Source organism: Abramis brama (assembly GCF_963993115.1).
Source record: "Abramis brama genome assembly, chromosome: 5".
Classification (NCBI taxonomy): Eukaryota; Metazoa; Chordata; class Actinopteri; order Cypriniformes; family Leuciscidae; genus Abramis; species Abramis brama.
In genome coordinates this window covers 47,821,043-47,847,541 of record NC_139967.1, presented here as the reverse complement: position 1 = coordinate 47,847,541, position 26,499 = coordinate 47,821,043, and the positions used below count along the sequence as shown (strand labels likewise).

At 36.6% G+C, this 26,499-nt stretch overlaps 1 protein-coding gene across 7 annotated transcripts in view; it reads right to left on the bottom strand.

Annotated features, from left to right (window-relative positions):
- rgs3a (regulator of G protein signaling 3a) overlaps positions 1-26,499 on the bottom strand; it is a 185,604-nt gene that overhangs the window by 94,569 nt on the left and 64,536 nt on the right. For 3 of the 7 annotated variants that reach the window (XM_084114347.1, XM_084114352.1, XM_084114351.1), the window contains one exon: positions 7,656-7,790. In XM_084114347.1, coding sequence (XP_083970473.1) covers positions 7,656-7,790 — 135 coding nt within the window. Of the gene's footprint in view, positions 1-7,655; positions 7,791-22,495; positions 22,532-26,499 lie in introns of those variants that run through there. The other 4 variants (XM_084114350.1, XM_084114353.1, XM_084114355.1 and 1 more) reach the window with 3 other exon arrangements.

The window sequence follows — 26,499 nt, the reverse complement described above, 5'->3', positions numbered from 1 at the left end:
AACACTAACTTCTCAAAGTTTATTCATAAAGTGCTGTTGAATCTAGAGGAAACATTTTACTTAAAAATGGTCCAGTCTGTTTCAGTTATTTTATTAGTATAATATTATTTTATATTTACACATTTTAAACAACCATATTTCCTTGTTTGTGCAGTTTTCACTTATTTGGTGAAAAAGTCTGATAATATTGTTTTAATGTTATTTATTTATTTTTTACTATAAAGCCCACTGATTTTGTTTTATGCCTTAGAATGTTTTGTGAAGTAAATGTTGTATCTCAATAAATACTAAATAAGAATATCCTCCTGGTCTGTCATAATTGCTTTGTACCAGTGTTCTTTGATAAAAATGTAAGCAAGATGAGAAAATAGGGAGACTTGTTAATGTTTAATATTCTATTATGTTGGTATTTTAAACAACTTTCTTATATGTAGGTGTTTATGGGTGAGTTACCATTGTGGTAAAGTGTCGAGCATGTGCTTCGGTGAAGGACCTGCTAAGAATTCAAGTTGCTTTAAAAGCAACTCCAATGGGATTGCTAGTGATGCAATATCAGTACCATCTTTAGACTGCCAACATCGTATGTATTAAAAGAAAAGCTATATTTAGGTTGATTGTATGTTATTTTAACTCTGTGTGTCTATTAAATAGACACAAATAAATAACTCTTTGGCTGAACATGATTCAAGCATGGACAGTGGTTCCACATGATGGAGCCATGTTATCTCAACCCAAATACTTCATGTTGGATAAACTTAAGCGAAGTGAGTAAACTCAATTAAAATTAGACTCGTCCAAATAACTTGATTTAATCATGTCCAAATATCTTGATTCAGTCTTGTCCAAATAACCTGATTCAGTCGTGCTCGAATAACTTGAATCAATCACGTGGAACCACTGTCCATGATTAAATCATGTTCAACCAAAGAGTCATTTTTTTGAGTGCAGATCTTCACATAAATATTCTTCTTCAGTTGTTTAGGCTACGCGGGAACCACCGGAACTTCCTGTAAATGAAAGTCCGAACCATACAGAAAATGCTTTCACACTAGAAACGAACTAAACCTTTGTTCAGTTTGAGCTGGAACGAGACTACCTCTTTTCGTCTGACCAAATTTCATCTGTTTTGTCCGGACCGTGGTACGGGAGAGGTTTCACATCTGTAATTTTGATTCGGACCAAACAAGGTACTGTAGGTGTGAAAGGGCCCTTAGTTAGGAACTAGCCACCAGGATGATTCCCAGAGAACTAAATGTTTCCCTAGGAACATTTTCCTGGTTGCATTCGCACCTCCAGAGGGAACTCTGAAGTGACGTGAGCCAAGCTTGTTGTTGTGACTTTTATTTTGACGGCGCTGAGAACAGCAGAGCAAACAAACAGCGCTCGCATTCTCCATGTTCATTAGTCTGTCTAACAGTCCTGTCTTCTACGTTATTAGATGGAACTGTTATACAAAGAAAGTAGAAAGTATATGAAAAAGTATTAGCATGTGCCGTGTGGTTGATGCTCAGTGTTCGTAGCAGAGCAGAAACACATAATCATGTTTCGCCCGGTCTCCTCAAAGTCGCGTTGTGTTTTCTCCTCAGCGAAAAGGTTAAGAGGTCCATCTATCACTGTTTCCCATGTTCATAGAGTTAGTTTGTGGAGTAAATATATAGGCTATAATCTGTGTGTACACGGCCTTTTTTTAAAAGGCGGGTGCTGTTGTTTCGAGTGCGTTCGGCCAATCAGCGAACACTAACGTCACGGGTAGTTCCTATAGCGCTGGTTTAGACCGACTCTGAAGTAGGAGCTAATTTAGTTCCTCCAAAGTATTTCCTAGAACTAAAATCGTTCCCAGTTCCTGCGGTGCGAACGCGCCAAAAAGCGTGTACTTCTGCCATTAGTTCTAGGAACTATGAAAAGGTTCCTCCAGTGCAAAAGCTCCTTATGTCGGCCGGTAACGATAGTCTATATTTGTTATTCAAAAGATGAACTGCAGATATACAAACCTTAAACAAAGCAGAGCTAGCTAAACATTTTGAATATCAATCATGCTGATCACTTTCTTCATTCCAGGAGGCTCGTGTTTTTATGAAAATATTCGCGTATTGGAATGCCCAGGTAAGATGTAACGGTAACACTTTACAATAAGGTTCATTAGTTAACAGTAGTTAATGTATTAACTAATATGAACTAACAATGAGCAATTGTTACAGCTCATTGTTACAGAATTTATTAATCTATGTTAATGTTAGTTAATAAAATTCCAGCTGTTCATTGTTTGTTCATGTTAGTTCACAGTGCATTAACTAATGTTAACAAATATAACTTTTGATTTTAATAACGTATTAGTTCAAGTTGAAATTAATATTAACTAAGATTAATAAATTTTCATGTTAACTAAGGTAGTTAACTAATGTTAACTAGTGAACCTTATTTTAAAGTGTTACTGATGTAACAGAAGGTCTGTGCTGTCTTGACTTCTTTGCTCACTTTAATTCTCGTGCACTGACTCGTTTGCTAAGCTGAACAGCCAATCAGAGTGATCTCTCTAACCGGCCAATCAGAGTGATCTCTCTCACCAACCAATCAGAGTGATCTCTCTCACCAGCCAATCAGAGTGATCTCTCTCACCAACCAATCGGAGTGATCTCTCTCACCATCCAATCGGAGTGATCTCTCTCACCAGCCAATCGGAGTGATCTCTCTCACCAGCCAATCGGAGTGATCTCTCTCACCAACCAATCAGTGATCTCTCTCACCAGCCAATCAGAGTGATCTCTCTCACCGGCCAATCAGAGTGATCTCTCACCAACCAATCAGAGTGATCTCTCTAACCGGCCAATCAGAGTGATCTCTCACCAACCAATCAGAGTGATCTCTCTCACCAACCAATCAGAGTGATCTCTCTCACCAGCCAATCAGAGTGATCTCTCACCAACCAATCAGAGTGATCTCTCTCACCAGCCAATCAGAGTGATCTCTCTCACCAGCCAATCAGAGTGATCTCTCTCACCAACCAATCAGAGTGATCTCTCTCACCAGCCAATCAGAGTGATCTCTTTCACCAGCCAATCAGAGTGATCTCTCACCAACCAATCAGTGATCTCTCTCACCAGCCAATCAGAGTGATCTCTCTCACCAGCCAATCAGAGTGATCTCTCACCAACCAATCAGTGATCTCTCTCACCAACCAATCAGAGTGATCTCTCTCACCAGCCAATCAGAGTGATCTCTCTCACCAGCCAATCAGAGTGATCTCTCTCACCAACCAATCAGAGTGATCTCTCTCACCAACCAATCAGAGTGATCTCTCTCACCAATTCAACATGCTGAATCGGTCGAACTATAGACAACATGAGGGACACACCACATAAAGTAACCTGACAGACGCTCACAGACGGCCCGACATTGGCCTTTATACACACCTGTCTCTACAAACAGATCTAGTATCAAAACATGCATTCACTGATGCACTTGTTTTCTTCAAAAGTGAACGACGTTTATCATCTATTTTCTGTAACGTTACTATTGGAAATGGGCTAATTTTTTTCGAGTCCTTTGACTCGACCGCCTTTCCTCTTCGAACTTCCCGAGGCTAAACCCTCTGAGGTCGGCAAACGCGCGGGCGCGTTTTGCTGGATTTTCTTCACATTGTAGCACAATAAACTTAAATTACTCAGTCATTTATGGTCATACAGAAAAAAGAAATATGAACAATCTGTGATATTTCTACTTTTGTATGTGTCCACTTACAATCAAATCAAAACATTGTGCTTTTGTAAAATAAAGAAAATAAACAGGGTGTGCTTTCTGCCTCTCCGTCGCGGTGAACTTTTTTTTCCTGAGCACGTCTATAAACTGAAACAAAACTCAGCGAATACTTGTCACACATTTATGAGCCATATACCTTTATAAACATTTAAGTGTGTCCTTTTAAATTATCGGATTCAAACTGAAAACAAATATTCTCTGTTTAAGTAATTTGTATAAAACCAACAAGATGTCCAGTATCTCAAACGCTTGCTCATTATTTTTAATTTGACCACGCCCACGCGCGCAAAAGAGATTAACATGCAAATCTCCACATGGAACGCGATCGCGCTCATTACCTTCAAACACAAAGCACCAAACTACACAAGTCTCTGCCTTTCGTCGAGTTTGAAAGACGCGCCGTGAGCTTACATTGGATTTACCTCAGAAGAAGAAGAACGTGATTTGAAGACAAGAAAGATGTAAGGTAAGAAATTCTTACTTATTAGTTTATGTTATTGTTGCATAAACTTCACATTGCAGTTGAACTGTTGCTAGATATATGGTGAATATTATAATATTTAGACCCGTGTTTACTGTTACTGTGTTTGTGGATATCTGCTCAAACGTAGATATGTATAATATGGTAACCATAATGTTTCATATTTTGGAGCGTGCTGTGCGTTTGAATGTATCATATTTTGGAGCATGCTGTGCGTTTGAATGTTTCATATTTTGGAGCGCGATCGCGTTTGAATGTATCATATTTTGGAGCGCGATCGCGTTTGAATGTATCATATTTTGGAGCATGCTGTGCGTTTGAATGTATCATATTTTGGAGCGCGATCGCGTTTGAAAAGCAAAACGCACCAAACATTAGGCTTCATGTTTTTACTATTATCTCATTTCATATCATCATAACGAATGGAAACATTTGAAGTAACATATGATAATCAATATATTTTTCTCTAGCGTAGTTGTTACTGAAATCTTTTGGAAGATTTATAGGCTGCTATAGGTTATTGTTATTATTATTAATAATATCAGTATGTTCACTTTTTTATTTTTCTTTCAGTGACCAGATGCCACTGAGTCCTGCTGACTTCAACATTCACATGAGTCTCTGTACATGAACATGGTCAAGTGAAAATCAAACACCTTGGAAATGAAAGGTATGTACAATGTTTTTAGGAATGTCAGAAAGGTCTCTGTCTTTGGGTCATTTTTTCAAAAATGTGCTTTTTTGTCATTTGTTGTGTATCTTTGGATTATGTTGTGTTGTAAATAAATCCAAACAATCAAAAAGCCATTCTTTTTTAAATCTCCTCATTCTTTGTGCAAGGTTGCTCAGAATGACAGGGCCTGATAGCTCCTAATAGGGCCATTAGGGAGGGTCTTTGTCTTTCTCAGGTGTGAAATCCATACATATTAATGATGTGATCACACCTCCTCGCATAAAGCTTTCTTACACAAAACACATCTTACAAATTTTAAATCAATATATTGTCTTATCTGAATGAGCAGTAAGGCGATTTTCACATAGTTTTGGAGCAAATATTCTAGGCTACGTGATACAATTTTCAAAAGTCTTGTGAAGAAATAATCAGTATGGGTTTCATGACCTTATTTCAGTGACAATTTTTTTTTGTATTTTCACAAACCACGCATAAATGTCATTATCTCAAAACTACAAACTTTTACATACATGCTGCTGATATATTATTGTAGCAGAGTTTGTGCTGAATACAGTGTAATCAGACTGTAGCCATGAAAATGTCACAAGTAACAGAAATAAGCACAAATGTCAGAGCATGTCAGAACACCTCCAGGGCCAGAAAACACCTCAGACCCCAGAGGGTTAACCATGTTCACGTGACATCATACATCTCCAAAAAGGGCCAGTGGTTTAATCCAAATCTTCTGAAGCAAAACCATCACTTTGTGTGATAAACAGAGCAAAATTAAAGTGGTTCTTGTTGATGCTGTAAAAACACACTGTACCTACGATCTGGAAAGAGAGTGGGTGAAAGATGATTGGATGAGCGACGCAACCAGAATGAGATTATCTCCCAGTTTGTTCATGCAAAATTCTTGTGCCACAGACTGTGACGTCTGAATATGGACTGACAGTTTTGTCTTCTGCAGAGCTGCTTTATAGCTGAATCAAATTAGTTTCATAATTGATGAATTTCGACACTGTTACTGAACTATAATGATGTTATTGTCTTCTGTACACTGCAAAAAATGCTTTTCTTACTTAGTATTTTTGTCTTGTTTCCAGTCCAAATATCTACAAATTCTTAAATCAAGATGCGCAAGATATTATGTCCTGTTTTCCGGGGGAATTCATTAAAATTAAGTGAGTTGATGCTTAAAAAAAGCTAAATTATCTGCCAATGGGGTAAAAAAAAAAAACTTAATTAAAACGGAAACAATATTATTTTTCTTACCCCATTGGCAAATAATTTTGCTTGTTTTAAGCAAAAACTCACTTAATTTTGATTATTTCCCCCAGAAAACAAGACATAATATCTTATGGCATTTTACAACTTTAGTAAATGCATCTTGATTTAAGAAATGTTTGATATTTGGACTGGAAACAAGACAAAAATACGAAGTAAGAAAAGCATTTTTTGCAGTGTAGATGTGCTTTACAGTAGAATTTAACTCATTTCATAACTGATTAATTTTACACAGTAATTGAAATGAACTGAACCAACACTGAACTGACTTGAGTTGACACTTTAATGACACTATTGTCTTCTCTAGATGTGCTTTACAGTAGAATTTGTCTCATATTTGATAAAGTTTGCATCATTCATTATGTTATTTTTCTGTTTATTACTATGAAGCTGCTTTGAAACCTTCTGTATTGTACAAAACACTATATAAATAAAGGTCACTTGATCTGACTTGGCAGATGTCAGTGATTCAGAGCAATTTTCTTGCAGTTTTCTCTATGTTGACCGTAATCTTGGAGTCATGGAGTTTGGATAATCATCCCGTATGGAGCCAGATCAGCCTCAAAAATAACACATTTACAAAACAAAATTCATAAATGCACAGCACAATTCACATTTACAAAATTCGATTCGTAAATTCAAAACACGATTCATAAATGCACAAGTAAAAGCATAAATATTTTCCCCAAATGCTCACACAAACGCATCTCGCCTAAATAAATGTAAAATGTTTACACAAATATGTAGGCTATATATCAAGTTCTTGAATTAATTTCTATCACACATTTATGAATGATGTTGCATGCATTTATGGATCGTCACACGTGCGTGGACTGCTTTGAATTTGTGTGCGGTATTTTTGAGATCTTCCTTCCCTCCTTGAGCTTCTTGAGTCTGTTCAGTTAGGAGCGTTTTGATTGGTGGATTAAAAGCTCACCGCGATTGGCTAAACAGAACATCCTCCAAAAAAAAAAAGATATTTATGAATCTTAACCTGTCAGGGAACTCTCAAAAATACAGCACACAAATTCAAAGCAGTCCACGCACATGTGACGATTGGCAAATGCAGATTCAACGATCCATAAATAAATGTAACATAAATCATAAATGTGTGATGGAAATGAATTCAAGAACTTGATATATTTGTGTAAACAATTTATATTTATTTAGGTAAGATGCATTTGTGTGAGCATTTGGAGGAACTATTTATGCTTTTACTTGTGCATTTATGAATCCGGTTTTAAATTTACGAATCGGATTTTGTGAATGTGAATTGTGCTGTGCATTTATAATTTTTCTTTTTTTTTTGTAAATGTATTATTTTTGAGGCTGATCTGGCTCCATATCCCGCACCGTACATGATCAACAAATGTAAGATATGGTAAGAACATATGAATGATGGAGCAAATGGCCTAAAGCCCTGATAATGTCCAGAGAAACATGAAGCATGTACTGTACCTGCTGTGATGGGGAGAAAGTGTGTCTTCCGTACAGATGAAGCTGTTTATCGATGTTCTCGCTCAAACACTGACACACTCTTGCTTTTTGCTCCAGAGAATTTGCTTTCAGACTCAGAAGACAATCACATTTCTGCTGAGACAGAGAAGAGAGAGACAGAGATGAATATTGTAGCATGCAAATGTTTATGGGGTTTAGTGAAGCGAAGAAAAAATAATCCTAGTGTAGTGCAAAGCAGCAGAAAGAAAAATAAAAGATTTCATTTGTTTATTTGTCTCATCAACTGTTTTCAAGCACTGCCAGAACTGATTAGAGATATGGGTATCATCCATTGTTTTAATGAAAGCCATCTTAAGACCCCAACTGTGCATTATACACTTGTCACAGAAAGATGATGTCATAACAATGCTAACTGATGTCTATACACAGACACACACACACACATTGGGTTTCCATATTTTATGAGCCCATTCTAATGATTTTTGTATTGTACAAACTATAAATCAAACTGCATGTTTTGCAGAGAATCCGCTTAGTCGGTTCTGTCTTAAGTGAAAATAAACAGTTGGGAACAAACATATTTGGATGTGTGCATTAGTCTTTTAAAGTGACAGCCTAAAGTGATTAGCCTAAATCTGCTGCTGTCTAGCTCTTTAATGTTCATTCAAACAACAATTCGCTCACTGCTCTTGACAGAATAACTAGAAACTTTAAAAAGGGTTTTTACAAGGAAGACTATGCACTGTTATTTTACATTTGATTACTTTATTCAATTTCTGTTGGTAGTACCTGAATACTACTGTTAATATTATGATATTTAGTCCACTAAAACTAGACTAAAACTCAAACAATTCAGATGACTAAAATATGACTAAAACTAAATGGCATTTAGTTTACAAAAAGCCCCTATTTGATCACATTAGTTCATTCATTAGCTCTTCAAAGGTTCATTATTGGCATTTATGTCTCCATGAAGAACCTTTAACATCCATGGAAACTTTCCATTCCACAAAACGATCTTTACAGTGAAAAAAAAATTCTTTAGATTATTAAAATTGTGCTTTACATGAATACAAAAAATATATATTTTAAGAACTGATCACTGAAAGCTTCTTTAAGGAACCAAAAAATGTTTCTTCTATGGCATTGCTGTGAAAACCCCCTTCTGGAACCTTTATTTTTTCAGAGTGTAACATGTAATAACAATACATTTCTACAACATTTATTAATCTTTGTCAATGTTAGTTAATAAAAATAGAATTATTGTTAATGTTAGTTCACAGTGCATTAACTAACTTTTATTTGAAAAAACTTATTAGTAAATGTTGAAGTTACTAAGATTAAAAAAAGTGTCGTTTATCATAGTGTAGCTAGCAAATGAAACCTTATTGTAAAGCAGACATTTGATCTTACAAGTGAGGAACATCACAATATATGTGTAAGAGCCAACGATATTTGCAGAACACAATGCCAAGTTTAAAGCATGAATTATACCCATTAGATCATGTGGCCATTTGACTGAGACCAACCCTGCGTCCCAATGTGTATAATATACATCCTAAATAGCATGTGAGATTAGAATAAGTGTGTCCCAAAGTACAGTATGTTGAAAAGAGTATATGCTAAAATTCCCCAAATGGTCTACTATTTCCAGATTTTCGAAGTGTGGATCCATGCTCATTCTAACAGCTTATATTGCCCACAATCCATTGCTCTTTTAGAGGAGGATTCAGTTCAGAATCACAAACACAAAAACAACTTCAAACATGGTGGATGTGTGTGAGACCGTGGTTAAAGGGGTGGTATAATGCCCTTTTCACAAGATGTAAAATATGTCTCTGATGTCCCCAGAGTGTGTATGTGAAGTTTTAGCTCAAAATACCCCACAGATATTTTTATACAGCATGTTAAAAGTGTCAATTTTTGAGGATGAGCAAAAACGCACCATTTTGTGTCTGTTCCTTTAAATGCAAATGAGCTGCTGCTCCCGGAACAGGGGGCGGAGCTTCAACAGCTTGTGTCCTTTTACCTCACACACACATGCACTGATTATTTCAAAAACTTTTAGCCTATTATGTTCAAACCGATATTTTGAATATCCGCAACAGGATATTTCTGAATGGTTAGTTGATGAATTTAGTTTAGTTGATCTTCTAGTCATTGATTAGCTTATTCTGTCTTCATAATCTATAAATTGTGTTCCGGGGGCGGGGTTTATGTAAATTCCAGGGTTGGTGATGTCACTAACCCGGGAGGAATGTCGTGTAGTCTCTACCAGCCGTTTGTTGTAGTCCTTAAAAAGCAATTTCTTTAAAAGCAAATATCTCCCTTTGCTTTGAACTTTGAGCATTGTAACTTTGCAGATGTTGTTTATGCTCAAACAGCAACATTACACACTAACTAAAGTTAGAAAAGTGAAGTCATAATCAACCATCCCTTTAAGCAGAGACACCAAGAAAGTGTTAATAATTAATCTCTAACCTGATGAAAAATATTGAATTAATGTTATCTCTGTTATATTTCATCCGCAACAACATTTTAGAAAGATATGAATAGCACAACAGCAGATACATTTGGTCATTAACTAAATGCATCATTATGCAAAAAACATGAGCAGAGTTCTCTGCATGAAAGACCCACTACTGGCAGATCAACATGCAACTTGTTTTCTCTCAAATATGGTAGAAAGAATTGTTTGAGTTGAGTAAATGTAATTAAATAAAATCTGGAGTGTGTATATGAGGATGTAAACTGTGACAGGATGATTGACAGGTGAACGTGATTTCACCAAGTACCACATGTTCCTGGATCAACATCTTTGATCTTTCCAATCAACCAATCAGATTTGAGGGACAAGTTTACAGTTGATGTCAAGTTTAGGCTTAGACCCAGGGTGAGGTGCTTCAACATCAGTGTTACACAAAATATGTTGATCCAGGAACATGTCTTACTTGGCAAAATCACAGTGGCCATGATTGACAGGTGGTTTATGGTGACAGAAGGCACGTAATGCACGCGACAAGTTTCAATGGTAAAAGCGCAATTTTATGACATGGTCCCAACGCTTGCCTATTCTTCTGCTATACACACTCAAAAGTATCTACTTTATTTTCACAAAAAGATTACATATTTTTAGGGCATAGTATAGGTAGGTGAACACAGCACAAGAGAGGTGAGACATGTCTCTCTCTGGTTTATTGGAGATCAGATTCGCTGCCATATTCTGGATCATCTGCAGAGGCTTAGTTGTGCTGGCTGGAAGGGCAGCTTGCAGTATTTGGTTTGGCAGGAACGACAGGCAGACGCAGATCATTTAAAGAACACATATTAATTATGCTCAAAACATTGACTTTGTGCTTGCATTTAAATTCGGCTATATTTGGAATTGATTTCGATATTTAGAATATGATTCACCGAACAGTTTTCTTTTTTGCGCTTTATCAATCTGCAGTAACAGTGACTTACTTTCTGAACAAAGTCAAGAAATCAGAGACCGACTCCTTGAAATCTGATTACAAGTCAGATCGCAATTTTAATGGTAAGTGACTGTAGAAATGTTACCTTACCTCAAACGTTCAGAAACTGTAATTGATCTAATAAGACATTAAAATGTAAATTTACAGAAAAATACTGTTAAACAATTTTTTTATAATTTACAGTGAAAAACATTCAAACATTCCCAGAAGTTTGCTTCTTATATTGTTAAATGTGTTTTGTATTTGTGTGCATATGTAATAGTATGTACCTTAATGTTTATATTTGTAGCGATTTAGCTTGTGGAAATACTTGTGATGAACTTTGATTCATTGTGTGGTTTTCTCTTTACCACCTTGATAAGGTGGTTGACAAAAGGTAACAAAACTGATTTTAGCAATTTGATATATTACCCGATTTTAGTTAATAAAATATCGTTGTTGTTTTTTTTACTGTAAACTGTGAAGTAAACCTGAAAAACTTAAAATGTTGCAACCATATTTTTTTCTTTTCAGTGTGCCAGGTGTAAACACTGCAGTGTCTCCCCTGAGCAGTTGTATACAGATCATCCGATCTAGATCTTAACACCAGATCATGCGTCACGGATGAAGTTTTGATATATTTACTGTATATTCCCCCGCCGTCAGATAGAAAAGAAAGAAAAGCACAGATGCTAGAGGAAGCTGATCTGTTATTGTCTGCAGAAAGATGAAACGCAGTGGCTTCTCAGCACAACACCAAAATCAATACAAGTCATTCTCCTCAATCCATCATTTCAACTTAATAAAGCGGTCAGAGACCATCAGTCCCTATAAAGCTCCTTATACCCAGTGCAGATGATGTCATCTCTGAGAGAATCAAGGAACAGTTTCGCAAAACACAATCATTTACTCACCAACAAAAACGTTATTTCATCCCTGTGTCATTTCATTCATTTTCACAAAGGGAAATGTTAGGAAGAATGTCTCCTTTGCATACAATGAAAGTGGATAGTGATGTATAGATGTCTCTTCTTTAAAGCACCATAACCGTCCCATCACATGGGAAAAATATGAACTCATGTTGCGATGCTTTGACTGACACTTTAATAAAATGATCACATGCTTTTACATTAAATGGGGTTTATGAAACAGGACTCTAAGAAGTCATCCAACATCCAACTATTCCACTGAGATGACAAAAGATTAGCAAATTCACACAGCCTCCGTCCCAAAACAGAGTAACTGGGGACGTCCTATCCCAGAAATGTGTTCCTGAACAACCATCAGCCAGATCCACAGCTCAGATATAAACTGCATCTGGCAGCCTCGGGGACCGAGAGACTTCTGTTCAACATTTCCCAGCTGCTGCCGGTCTCTTCATCCAGAGTCCTGGACCGGGAACACCGGCTGTGGCACATTAGCATAACTGTTAAATCACAACTCAAGAGCATCCGTGTGATGCAGAAACAGGAATGATTGAATTTAGGCTTTTATTCACTTATAAACATTCATCAGCTCACACATCAGACCAACGGAAGCCTAAGCATGTTCGTGAGAACCAGTGAGATTCATTCTCGTGTTACGAAGCACGTTTGAGCTTCTGCAAGAACCAATGAGATTTGTTCTCGTGCGTCAAGCAGGTTCGGTTGAGCTTCTGTTTGTGTTCGCTGATCAATGTTTATATGTGAATAAAAAGTCTAAATTAAATCTGTTCATCGTATAAAGAGATCGAGTCTCTACAGAAAATTTGGACTACACCGCTCAATTCACATGGATTAGTTTTTATGATCTCTTTATGAACTTTTTGAAGCGTCAAAGTGGTAGTTGTGTAGCTGTCAATGGAGGGACAGAAATCTCTCAGATTTAATCAAAATGATCTTCATTTGTGTTCTGAAGATTAACGAAAATCTTGTGGCTTTGGAACGACATGAGGGTGAGTAATATGTTTTTATATGTGTTTATCATAAAATTGTGAGAAAATACAATAAAATATATGCAATATTCCACAACTGTGTTAAAATTCAGAGTGTTTTCTGTAAAATTAGACCATTTTTATCAATTTACTCCAATGTATGTGGATAGGACACTCTTTTACGAATTATGCCTAATTCTCTAAATAATCCAAAATATGTTGCAAAGCCGAAGTGGTTAATGACAGAATTTTCATTTTTGTGTGAACTATCCCTTTAAAGGGATGGTTCGGAGTAAAATCAACCTAGGGTCCTTTGCACCATGACCTCGAGCCAAACACCCCCCCCAGAAGCCTTTTTTCCCTTGGTCGAACATTATTAAAGTTAGAGCTTATTTAGAGATATCAGCCGAATGGCTTAGTGCAGGCGCTAATGGATCCAAGGTTATATCTCGTAAATTACGTAAATATGTGCTTTTCCCAAACCACTGAAGTGACATCGACGTTCGGGTTAGCGGTAGCATTAGCCATCAGGCAAGTGTTATTTAAATAAACTTCTGATGTACTTACAAACTTTTCAATGCCTCGTTTTATGAGTACAGAACCTATTTGTACTACTGTAGAAGTTTGGTGCCATTCTGGGCATTATTAGTGGGGTAATTTACGAGATACATCATAGGAGCCATTAGCGCCTGCACTAAGCCATCGGCTGATATCTCTAAATAAGCTCTAACTTTAATAATGTTCAACCAAGGGGAAAAAGGCTTCTGGGGGGTGTTTGGCACGAGGTCATGGTGCAAAGGACCCTAGGTTGATTTTACTCCGAACCATCCCTTTAAGAAAATCGATATGCAATATAACTAATCATTGGTACCTCAGCCCAAATTGAGCTTGTATGCAGTTTTGTAATTATTTTGTAGCACTGGCCACCAAAAAACCCACTGTGGTCCATCTACAGCATTTGATATGAAACAAACGAACTTTGTTCTCTTGTGGTGGGCTATTTCACCAGAAAGCTAAAGCTGCTGGTCTCCAAGGTAGCTACTCTTTTAGAAACAAGGCCAAGCTAATGCTTGAACATCATACAAGTATATTTGAAAGTCACCTCTGCTGGAGTTGAACCACTTTTAAAATCAGCATCAACTTTTTACTTACAAATTAGTACTGTGGTTGTACCATGGTACAGTGATAGTATCAGGTGGTAATAGTTTTCAATGGTATTTTGGTCATACTTTATATTAGTTGTCCTTAACTACTACGTACTTGCATAAAAAAAAAGCATAATTGTGTTCATATTATATTGCAAAACACTTGTGCTGCTTTTGAGGTGGGATATGGGTATGATTTGGCACAGGTTTGGTGGTATGGGTTGGTTTTCAAGGGGTGGTTGATTATGATTTCACTTTTCTAACTTTAGTTAGTGTGTAATGTTGCTGTTTGAGCATAAACAACATCTGCAAAGTTACGACGCTCAAAGTTCAAAGCAAAGGGAGATATTTGCTTTTAAAGAAATGGCTTTTTAAGGACTACAACAAACAGCTGGTAGGAACTACACAACATTCCTCCAGGTTTAGTGACATCACTAACCCTAAAATTTACATAAACCCCGCCCCCGAGAACACGATTTATAGATTATCAAGACAGAATATGTTAATCAATGACTAGAAGATAACTACACATCAGCTACATAAATTCATCAACTAACCATTCAGAAATGTCCTGTTGCTTCTACATGTTGTCACTTCTTCTCGAGTCTCTCCATCATTGTCTGACTCCGGTTTGAACATAAAAAACTAAAAGTTTTAGAAATTTTCAGTATGAGTGCAAGCTGTTGAAGCTCCGCCCCCTGTGCCGGGAGCAGCAGCTCATTTGCATTTAAAGGGACAGACACAAAAACAGTGCATTTTTGCTCATCCTCAAAAAGTGACAATTTTAACATGCTATATAAAAATATCTGTGGGGTATTTTGAGCTAAAACTTCACACACACACTCTGGGGACATAAGAGACTTATTTTACATCTTATGAAAAAGGCATTATACCACCCCTTTAAGGGTTGGTTAACCCTCTGGGGACCACAAACGCGCCCGCGCGTTTTGCTCGTTTTTTTTTTTTAGCAATGAAAATAAACACTAAATGCTCTGTTAATTTTGATCTTTCATTTTCGTGTAATACATCAATCGATCCTGTTCAGTTTCTATTTTTTTTCTGTATACTCACAATAAAAATAAAGTGTTTTGCTTTTTGACAAATAAAGAAAAATTAACATGATGCGATTTCTGCCTTCTCTCTGTCAGTAAACTCCCATTTGAAACGCGTTCGAAAATGATCTATAACTCCGCGAAAATTCAGTCAAACAGGCAAACAGACCCACGGGCATAAAGCTTGAGATCGCATCTTTTAAATGAAGTCATTTATATAAAAAACAAATATTCTCAGCTTCTGTAATCTGTATAAAAAGAGAGCGACTCCTGTCGAGCTCATTACGACCTAATTCACAGTAATGTGACCACTCCCCGGAGAGCGCGTGCTATTCAAACGCAAATTCTGAGAACTATTTCAGAGCTGTGAAACGCCCACATCAGCTGTAAACAAAGCGCGTCGCGACTCCTCGCGAGTGAGACATTATAGCCTACCTTATGGAGAAAAGATTCCTCAGAACAGTGCTGATGAGGAACAATATCTCCTGAAATGAGGAGCAGATTCCGCTGAGGAGTGAGGTAGGCTGTTTTCTTTTCTCACGTGTGGAATAACGTTATGGAATAACGTTAGTGTAGGCCTATGTAAACCGCAAAAAGATGAATCGCATTTCTATAATATTACTCGCCTTTCTGTGAGATGAATGAAGGGGACATATTTGTAAAGACTGTTTAGCCTAAATATGAATCGCGCGTCTGTGTGTGAAAGAATAAACTGCTTTGCTATAGCCTACTGAGATGAGTAAAAATCGACTGGAATATGTTGAAAAAAAATACTATTTTTGTCAAAAATAAATTCATAGACTAAGATGTTAGATGTTCCAATGTTGGCTATATTCAAACTAATGAATACATATGATAAAATGTAGGCCTATAATCTTTTTTTTTACAAAGAAAGAGTACACTTGAAATATTGTTGAAATTGTAATTATTGTTGTAATTGTAACATTTTTAATAAAATAGCAAAACATATTTACAAGAGAGATGTAAGCGAAATCTTAAATGGTCAATATAAGTCTTCTTCTAAATACATCTTTTGTCCTTGCATTGTGGCTCAGTCAGTTTCACACCTGAGTGAATGGCTCATTATGCAGAGTGGGTGGGACATTCATAATCTAAGGTGTAAACTACTCCTCCCCCTCGCATATTGGCTTTCCAAGCAAAACCTGTTTTACACCATTTAAATCAATGTATTTTTTGTTTGTGAACGATAAAGCAAGACTATTTTTACATCATTTTGAAGCTAGAACTCAAAGGGACAACATCCATTAGTCAAAAGTCTTGTGGACACATATTTAATATGTGTTTTGTGGTCTTAATTCAGCAACTTTCATTTTAATTTTTTCCAATAACCACGCATAAACATTATTCTCTTAAAAATACAAACATCTACATACACGTTGCTCGCATATTATGGTAGCCCTGTTTGTGCTATATAGAGTGAATTTACACCTTTGCCATTAACATGTTTATAAATAACTGAAAAAAGCACAAATGTCAAGGCATGTCAGAACATCTCAAGGACCCCAAAAACAGCTTGGTCCCCAGAGGGTTAAGGTGTAAGGGAAGGCTCAACAGTGTAATTACAGAAACTAATTATAGATGTAATTACATGCAGGCATTTTTTAATATAAGTACAACATAAAAATAAGTGCATTGTATCAAATGATTAATTTCAAATATTAGTACATAATAGTTAAAGACACCTAATATAAAGTGGGATCGGTATGTTGATATAGACAATTGTACTATGATTATCACATTCAGATATATTTTGATGTATTCATTTAGCAGATGGTTTTATCCAAATCAACATACAGGATATATGTGGAATACTGTATCACAAGCAATTTGTCAAAAGAGTCAAAAATATTCATAGTGCACAATGCTAAGTTAAAGTTTAAGCTAGATTTGTACACAATCTAGAGTGTAGGTAAAATGCAGAGAGAGAATATTTGTATTACTATTATAATTGTTAGATATAAACTATGAGTTATAGTAAGTGTCTTTGTTTATGTTTGTTGGATTACTTAAGTGCTTGTGGAAGAGGTCGTGTCTTCAGAAATTTGTGATGATCTCAGCAGATCAGGTGGAGGTTAGCAGCTCATCATTTCATTAAAGGGTTAGTTCACCCAAAAATGAAAATTCTGTCTGTAATTACTCACCCTCATGTTTTCTGGGCCAGCAATTTCCAATCCCATAGAAGTCTATGGAGGAGTGATCCAGCTCTCAGATTTAATCAAAAATATCTTAATTTGTGTTCCGAAGATGAACGAAAGTCTTACGGGGTTGGAACAACATGAGGGTGAGTAATTACTGACATAATCTGATGCTACTGACATAACTGACATTCATTTTTGGGTGAACTAACCCTTTAAAGAGGAACAACGTGTGAAGTTTCTTTGTGAAGGAACATCCAGGTTATGTTCATTCAGTAATCATAACCGGCGGGAAGAAGCAAACGCTTGTCGGAGTGTATTGAGGAAAGAGGGTGCAGTTTCTGCTTACTGAAAGGTTGGCCAGAAGATCTGCACTGCAGTATTTAAAGTTATCAGCGAGGCTGCCAAAAGACTTACAGCAACATTAAAGCAGCAGAGGAAAGTATGGTCACTTGCTGCGTGTGTTAACAATAACCTGTATTCTTAGTCTGGGAAATAGGGTAGGATGGCAAGACAAAAGCATCACCTACATTTTGGGGAAACCAATGGTCTAACGAAACCAAGCCAAACTTTTTGGCCAAAACGTCTGGTGCAAAAACTCATGATGAAGCATTCTGGGACAAGAATCACTGCTACTATTCAGCTGAAACTGGAACAGAAGGCAAGATAGAAGGAATCATGGACAGAGCCAAATACCAGACCATTTTGCCACAAATTCTGCCAGCCTCCATTTCAAAGTGGATGTTGAATATGAATTTCATCTTTCAGCTTCATAACACATATCTAGTTCATTGCTTCAGAAGAAGAATGGCTGAGTAAGATCCCAGATGTAAATCCATTGGAAAAAAATGTGTAGACAGGCTGTAGACAGGATATTTGATCGATCTGGAGCTCTTTTACAAGGAAGAGTGGGAAAAAAATTGACAAATACATCCATCCATTTTCCAAACTGCTTGTCCTATGTATGGTTGTGCAGATGCTGGAGCCTTCTTGACAGCTTGACAAATCATGATGTTAAAGTCCCACTGTGGTGAAAATCCAGCTTTTAATGTTGTTTATATGTGTATGTGGTGTTTTTAATATGCTTTCAGACAAACCCATGTGTAAATTCATAAGTCGACACCATTGCTGAGTATTTTCTCCTTAAAACTGCAGTGAACCAAAGACAGTCTCAAAAACATGTTTGAAATCGCTGGTGTTTCTGATGTCACAAACTTGTAACCAATCAGATCAAGGAGTGATCGTCAACCAGTGGATCTCTGAGCTGAGTGAGTGAGTGGAGGTGGGGCTCATTTGCATATGCATTGAACCGCATATACTAAATGAGGCAAGGGTGTCGAGTTACATTCAAGCTATTTTAAGGCATGAAGAAAAATTTTTCTAGGAAGTTTGAAGGGATAAAATGATTGACTACAGGACTTTAAGTTGATAGATTCCTGTTAAAAGACTGGCTGCTGAAATAAAAGCATAAGGTGCTTCTACCAAGTATTAGTTGAGGCGTGTGCACATTGGTACAACCTGATTTTTTTTTCTTAAAATATAAATTTTTATCTTGGATTCATTCTTACATTAAATCAGCTGTTTTTATAGGGGTGTGTAGACAAGTCACTGTGTCTTGTTTTGCACAATATATAAGGCATCAATGAATCTATCTTTCATATGGCAATCTCAGACTCTCTCATTTTACCTAAACGTCCGTTATGTGCTGTTTTTTATGCTTATTATAATACCGGCTTGCTAGTTTGGTAACATGCAAACACAAAGCACTCTGTTGGAACTTTATTCCAATAGACTCTAATTCATAAAGGCAATTGCATCCCAATAGAATTATGAGGTTTCATTTCAGTTTAGAATGTACGCAGTAGACAGCAAGGTAAGCTCACTAGGTTTTTGAACAGAGTTTTAGTGTTTCCAAGGCATTATATTACATAATATGACTGATAGTTTGCTATATTTCCCAAAACGACAAACTTTCGAAGCCTATGGGATCAAACAGGGACAAAAGAGTTCTCAGAACATTCCACTGCCAAAGCACTACAGATGGCAACCATCAACCTGGCAAATTTGCTGACAAGGGCCATAGAATCTAATAACCACACACTTCCCTGAAAACACAACTAAGCAAAAAAAAAACAGAGGCATCTGTAATATATCAGTGCACTAAAGGCTGACTGAACTGCAAAAAGATGCCCAGGAGAATAGAGCTGTTTATCGAACTAACTATGCTTAGATGTTATGGGTAGATTACAGTCTCGGAACACAATGAATAATTGATGCTGTCAAACACTCATCTTACCAAGATTACATTTATGACCACCCATTAACTGACACTGCCGAGCTGCGGGTTGTTGCCTTTTACCACTAAGCAATCAGGGCCTCATAATCTGTTACTTTCAGTCACAAAGTGCTTCATGTTGAGAATGAATGTTGAAAGTAAAGGTTGAGAGTGCATCAATGAAGGCCCAGCTATTATTTATTTATTTATTTTCTGCATATTATAATAATAATTCATTACATTTATATAGCGCTTTTACACATGGAAGGGAGAATCTCCTCACCCACCACCAATGTGCAGCATCACCTGGATGATGCGACGGCAGCCATATTGCGCCAGAACGCCCACCACACACACACACACACACACCACACACCAGCTTACTGGTGGAGAGGAGACAGTGATGAAGCCAATCAGTATATGGGGATGATTAGGAGGCCATGATGGACAGAGGCCAAGGGGCAAATCTGGCCAAGATGCCCGGGGTTACACCTCTACTCTTTTCCGAAGGACATCCTGGGATTTTTAATGACCACAGAGAGTCAGGACCTCGGTTTAACGTCTCATCCGAAGGACGGGTTAGTTATTACATCTACCAGCAGGGTTAACTGCCGAAGCCTCGTCGATCAACCAGGACGAACCAACCAGTTAGCTCAAATAAATGTTGTCTAAAGCTACATACATAAAACAGCAAAGTAGCCTTTAGTGCTTCTAGACCTCTACATGTTGAAGAGAGCTGAGCTGCTGTCACACTACTGAATGTCCTGTAATTTAATGATGTAATTTAGTTAGTTACTCAGAGCAAAATGTAAAACAAATCTGCACTCTCACTCCTCCTGCGCTCCAACTCTGTCTTGTTTAAATCTAGGTTGACTCCTGTTCCTGATGCTAAAATAACCTGACTGCTTGCCAGCATACATGTGGGGTGCCGAGCGATTGTGGCCTGAGATAAGAGACGCCCATCAGATCCATTTATTAGACTAATGCTTCTGAGAAAAGCAGAGATAACAGCAAAAGAGCACTGGAACATTTTTAACCCTTAAGGTCACCGTGAAGTCAACATTTTCATGGAATATTGCAGTATTTATTATAAATGGTTTATCATGTACATAATTTTTTTATTATTATTTATGCACCTATGCAGCCCCGCCCACATTTGTTCTCGTTCCAGAAGCCGTTTCACTCGATATATGTCACAACGGAGAAGAAAAGACGATAATTTTGACGGTTTCATGCTGACTTTAAATTGTTTTTGAATCTTGGATATTACAGACATTGGAGGAACGGTGAGTGAGTGAGCATTTTCTAGAAAAAAAAAGGAAAATACTCTAGAAGTAACTTGATATAAAAACACTGGCATCATCTTGTCTCTGCAGCATGCTGGGAGAAAACTACTAACCTAGAGGTAAAAAATGAAAAAAAGAAATATTATAAAATGAAAAATACCAAAACAAAGTTGTATGCTATGAGTCTAAATGAGCGAATATAAAAAAATATTTTCTGCTCTCTTACTGGTTATTTTTGTTAGACATTTTACAGAAAAAGTTCTAGTGAGCATAATGATTAATTTTTTTTGTTTGTTTTTTTTTTTCATTTTTTTTTTTTGCTCCTTTCTAGGTAAACTAGATTGACTGAAGAAAATGCGAGTGGTGCTTCCCTGTGCCTCGATTAAATGGTGTTAGATGCTTGCCTATCTAAACACCCATGTCTCTAGATATTTTGGTCTCTAGATACAGCTAAAGTCCATCCATCAATGTCAGTTTATGGGTTTGCCAAGCAAATAACCTCAGTAGAAACAACAAACCACACAACTTGAGGTTACTTGTATCACAAAACAACTTTAATTCTAAAGGCCCATTCACACCAAGAATGAAAGATAACTGTAACTATATTAGAGTTCACACCAGTGGACAGAATTTCTGTTTATACTAGGTTTTGTCGTCCGCTGCTTTAAATGCTCCAGCTCTTTAAAGTTTGGTGGGTTCTGATTGGCTGTCATTGTTAACCAGCTGTGGTCTTGTTTCCAGTCCAAATATAAAAAAATTCTTAAATCAAGATGAATTTACAAGTAAAATGGCATAAGATATTATGTCTTGTTTTCTGGGGGAGACAAATCTAAATTAAGTGAGTTTTTGCTTAAAACAAGCTAAATTATCTGCCAATGGGGTAAGAAAAATAATATTAAATAATCTTGTTTCTGTTTGAACTGAGATTATTTTTCTTACCCCATTGGCAGATAATTTAGCTTGTTTTAAGCAAAAACTACATTTAGAATTATTATTTATTTTTTTAAGAAAATGAGACATAATATCAACGTAATTTTACTTGATGAATCTTGATTTATTTGATATTTAAACAGAAAACAAGACAAAAATACTATAAGTAAGAAAATATTTTTTGGTAGTGCAAAAACAAAAACACTTCTGGGTCTTTTCACTAACATACATTTTTTTTTAACCAAACATTTATCAAGCCAAGATGTTACAAATGCATAAATACTCAACTCAACTCAAAATTTATTTACAAAGCACCTTCAAAACCATAAAAATGGACCAAAGTGTTGTACATAAACACAACATAAAACTCTAACAGTGCTTACAAACATAATCCGTCACACTACATCTCACTCACAATAATCAGACCTAATCAAACGCCAAAAGCTAAGGAGAACTTGTGAATTGTGGAAATACTCACAAATATTTTCGGTTTTCACACAAAAATGTCTCCCATTTCTGAACTGTAAACCCAATCAACCTCCACACAGTCTGCCCCCGGACAGCAGTGCACATTTTTCCAGGGAAAACACGTCCTCGTCAACACGTGAAAACCAACAGATGCCTCTTACCTCCCGTCTGCAGATCCTCATCGGTCAGCCTGGAGTGAGGGATCAGCGCAGGCTTTACACCGCAGCATCTGAGAGTCAGGGGGTGGAGACGAGATACGCACATACACACACTCTCCAGGCCTTCAGAGGCAAACGACTATAGCCCAGCTGAGGAAATGTGTTTCCATTCAGACTTCTGCAGTCCATGTCAGAGCATATTTTGATCTGATGATTTTTTGGATTGTGTAATCCATTTTAATCCAACCCACGACAAACTCTTTCGATATTACAGCCAGGGTTTATTTTAGGGCTGTAAAGAAGGATTTTACAAATTTACCGGTACCAGTACTGCTCTAACAATGTCAGTAAAAAAAAATAAAAAAAATTGTACAAACTACGATTTTGCTGTTAATTGAAAAAAGTACTCAAAGCTGCCCTGAACATTTAGATTTTTTTATATCATGAAAAACTGGCAAATAGATATTTTTAATATTGTCTCATAATTTGGCATCGGGTATATTAGGCTGCTGTCACTTTAAGACCTGACGCATGGATCTATTATACTGTTACACGTGCGTTTTCTGTCTCAACTGTTTACGTTCACTTAAAACACAACTGACTGTGTATATTGCAATTAAAGCAATCCCATGCCGAAATTCAAGCCCTGAAACACCAACAATATTCATCCAGAGCGAATTAAACGAGTTACACACAAACCCGCCTCTCCTCACTCGCTGTCGGAGAGATGAGAGAGAGTATGTATTCTGTATCTATTCTGCGGAAAATTACTATTGCAAGCCTTTCAGATATTTCTGTGTCAATATTTTTTGAAAACACTACATTGCACTTAGTTTATTATTTCAGATGTCCTTTTAAAAGACTACAATTGAAAAATGTATATATTATATATAAAATTCAACCCATCAAAGTGGCTAGAAGGAGTGACTGCGCTACACACTGCTGAAATACACCCGCATCTGGCAGGTTGGCGGGTGTTAATGTCAAGCGCTGATGTCCCATATTAAACTCATCATTGCCTTCTTAAATGGCCTTTACTACAAACCAGGCGTGGATTTCATTGAAATGCAAAAGTCTGTCATAAAACTTAAGATAGCGCTGGCTGATAGGCCCTTAACTCAATCTATCAATCTCAATCAATCTATTGTAGAGTTAACGAAAGTTATCACGAGCATTGTAATGTTTAAATGAGATGTATTAACATATGTCAGTAGACCAGGAAGATTTTAAAACGGGCAGATCATTCATAAATTCTTAAGATCGCTGTGGAAAAACAAACCGGAAGACAAAAGACAACAAGCACAGCGCTGAAAAGGGGCGGGGCTACATAAGGTCTACAGTATAGGGCACAGCTGACTGGTTGGCACAGCTGATTGGTTCCTGCTGTATCAGTAGCCAATGAGCTCGCTGCTCAACCTTCAAATTCTTGGTTAGCATAGGCCTTTTTCACGGAAGTTAGAACGCACATCCGGTTCAGCGTTTGTTGTGTAAAGCGACTTCCGGTCGAAACAACAATGGCTGAAGCAACATCGAGGTGTCACTGTAGCATCCCTCATTGCACAAATAATAATCAGTGACAACCATATTTGAGTTTTAATGCTTTTCCAAGCGATGACTGTCTGACAAAGAAGTGGATGCATGCTATTTGACACGTAGAGGTCCTGACGTTTAAGATCGCTAGAAGTAGCACGTTTGTTTGTAGCCGATGCTAATTACACTGCCGCTACTGGCAGTAGCCTACTAAGTTTTTTTATATATATAATATACTATAAGATTTATTTTTTGTTAATAGGCTATCTTCATTACCTAGAGATATAATTAAACAAAGTATTAAACAAGTTAAATTAAACAAGTAGCCTAGTCAAAACACATCTAACAGAACAATGTTTATTTTTTACATTGTGTTCTTATTATTTTTTTTAATTAACCAATGTCAATTTTCGTCTTTATAACAGAAGATACAATGCAAAAATCTTCAAGATAGCCTACAGCCTACAATCTTCAAATGTATAACGGATTGTCACCTTATAAACAGTCCTTTGTGTGGTGGAATAGTTAGTGAGCATTATTTGGAGAAATAAAGTATGGTGATATCTTCCTGGAACAGTAATTTAATTTGTGTCAACATTAACTAAAATTATATTATGACTTGAAAGTGAAAGGACATAAATGTAAAGGCTTCAATAATAGATTTAATAAAATATGACGGGAAAGTAGCTTCATAATTTGTTTTCAGAAATGCATAAACATACCTGGAAGAGGAGTGACTGCATAGTCATGATCTGCTCCTGTTACCTCACTAACTATTTCGTCGTCAGAGTAAGCTACGGTGCCACATTGCTGCCACATATTATTTGCTTATTATTTTCCACTTATTTTATGTACAAAATATGCCTTCATCCACATAAAATTGATATAGCCTAATCCTATCATCATGTCTATCATACATCCATCTACGTTCAAAAAGCTGGTATAGCAGCCCCCAATGGACATGTTAAAAGATCAAATTCTGTACACACCTTATTAATAAACCATACTACAGAAAAGCAGATGAGTCCAGAATATGAACGCAACGCATTTAATTACACGTTAAGCGTTTTCCTCCCATAGAAACCCTTTATTATAAAGAAAAATCTTAACGTGTCTTTCTATGGGATGATGGCATTGCGGTGCACAACAAATCCTTTAAATGGTAGGCTATTCAATGCAAAACAAAAAAGGAAAAATATAAGTAGCCTATAAAATAAACAAATTATTGTGGCATTAATTAGCCCACAAACAATATTTATTTTAAAGCCTAAACGAATTTATTTAAAGAAAAACACCAGCTTTCTAGTGTTGTGTTTCAGCCGCCCAGCGCACACTGGCACAGCGCTTACTCGCCGTAGAAAATTCATGATTTAATTTGTTAAACATGAAGAGGACTTATCCGTCTGGCATGGCCGCTCACCCTAACGTTAACCTAGATAAATGTTTGCTATTATTAAGCACATATCCGAGTGTTTGTGCGGACGGAGTGTGGAGCGCGCACTGCATGACGAGGCGCCGGTGCCATCACTCGCATTTTCCTAACAGTGCGGTAACAACTTAAAATACTCCATTTCTGGTCATACAGAAAAGAATAATACATCGCAACTACTTTTATTTGTGTAACAACAAGAAAACGTTGTGCTTTTGTAAAATAAAAGAAACAGGACGCGCTTTCATGATCTCTGTGAATTGGAGCGCGTCTCAAAAATGAACTGAAAAAAACAGCGTATCACTAGCCTCACAGACATGAGAAATATATTTATAAAGCTTGAAATGTTCAATAACGAAAAAAATTCCAATTGAAAGCAAATACGTATCTGATGATGTAATCCTGTCTGATGAAAGGTGCATCTACTTTACAGCGGAGATGTATGGAGATGTTTTCAGTCGACACTGATTTAGAAAACACCAGTTTATTAATAAACAATTAAAATGCTTCGTTATTTTTTCAGACAAATTTATTATAATTAGCCTACTTTTGCGGCAATATGTATGCGCTTGAGTGCAGAATATATAGGCTATAGCCTACACCAAGGATTGAATATAAACGTGCGATTAGTCCTAATTGCTTAAATGAATGACTACTAGTCTAGAAAAAATCTTTAGTCTATGGCAACTCTTATCAATAGCCTACATTTAATAGTTGACATTATTTAATTAGTAATTAGTATCCAGCTCTTTACATTGCATTAGTTGAGTTGGCATAGTTAATGAACTAATAAAATAAAGTTTAAAGTAATGCTAACCATATATTTCAATATAGCCTAGCATTGCTTATTCCACCACACAAAGGACTGTTTATAAGGTGACAATCCGTTATACATTTGAAGATTGTAGGCTGTAGGCTATCTTGAAGATTTTTGTATTGTATCTTCTGTTATAAAGACGAAAATTGACATTGGTTAATTAAAAAAAATAATAAGAACACAATGTAAAAAATAAACATTGTTCTGTTAGATGTGTTTTGACTAGGCTAC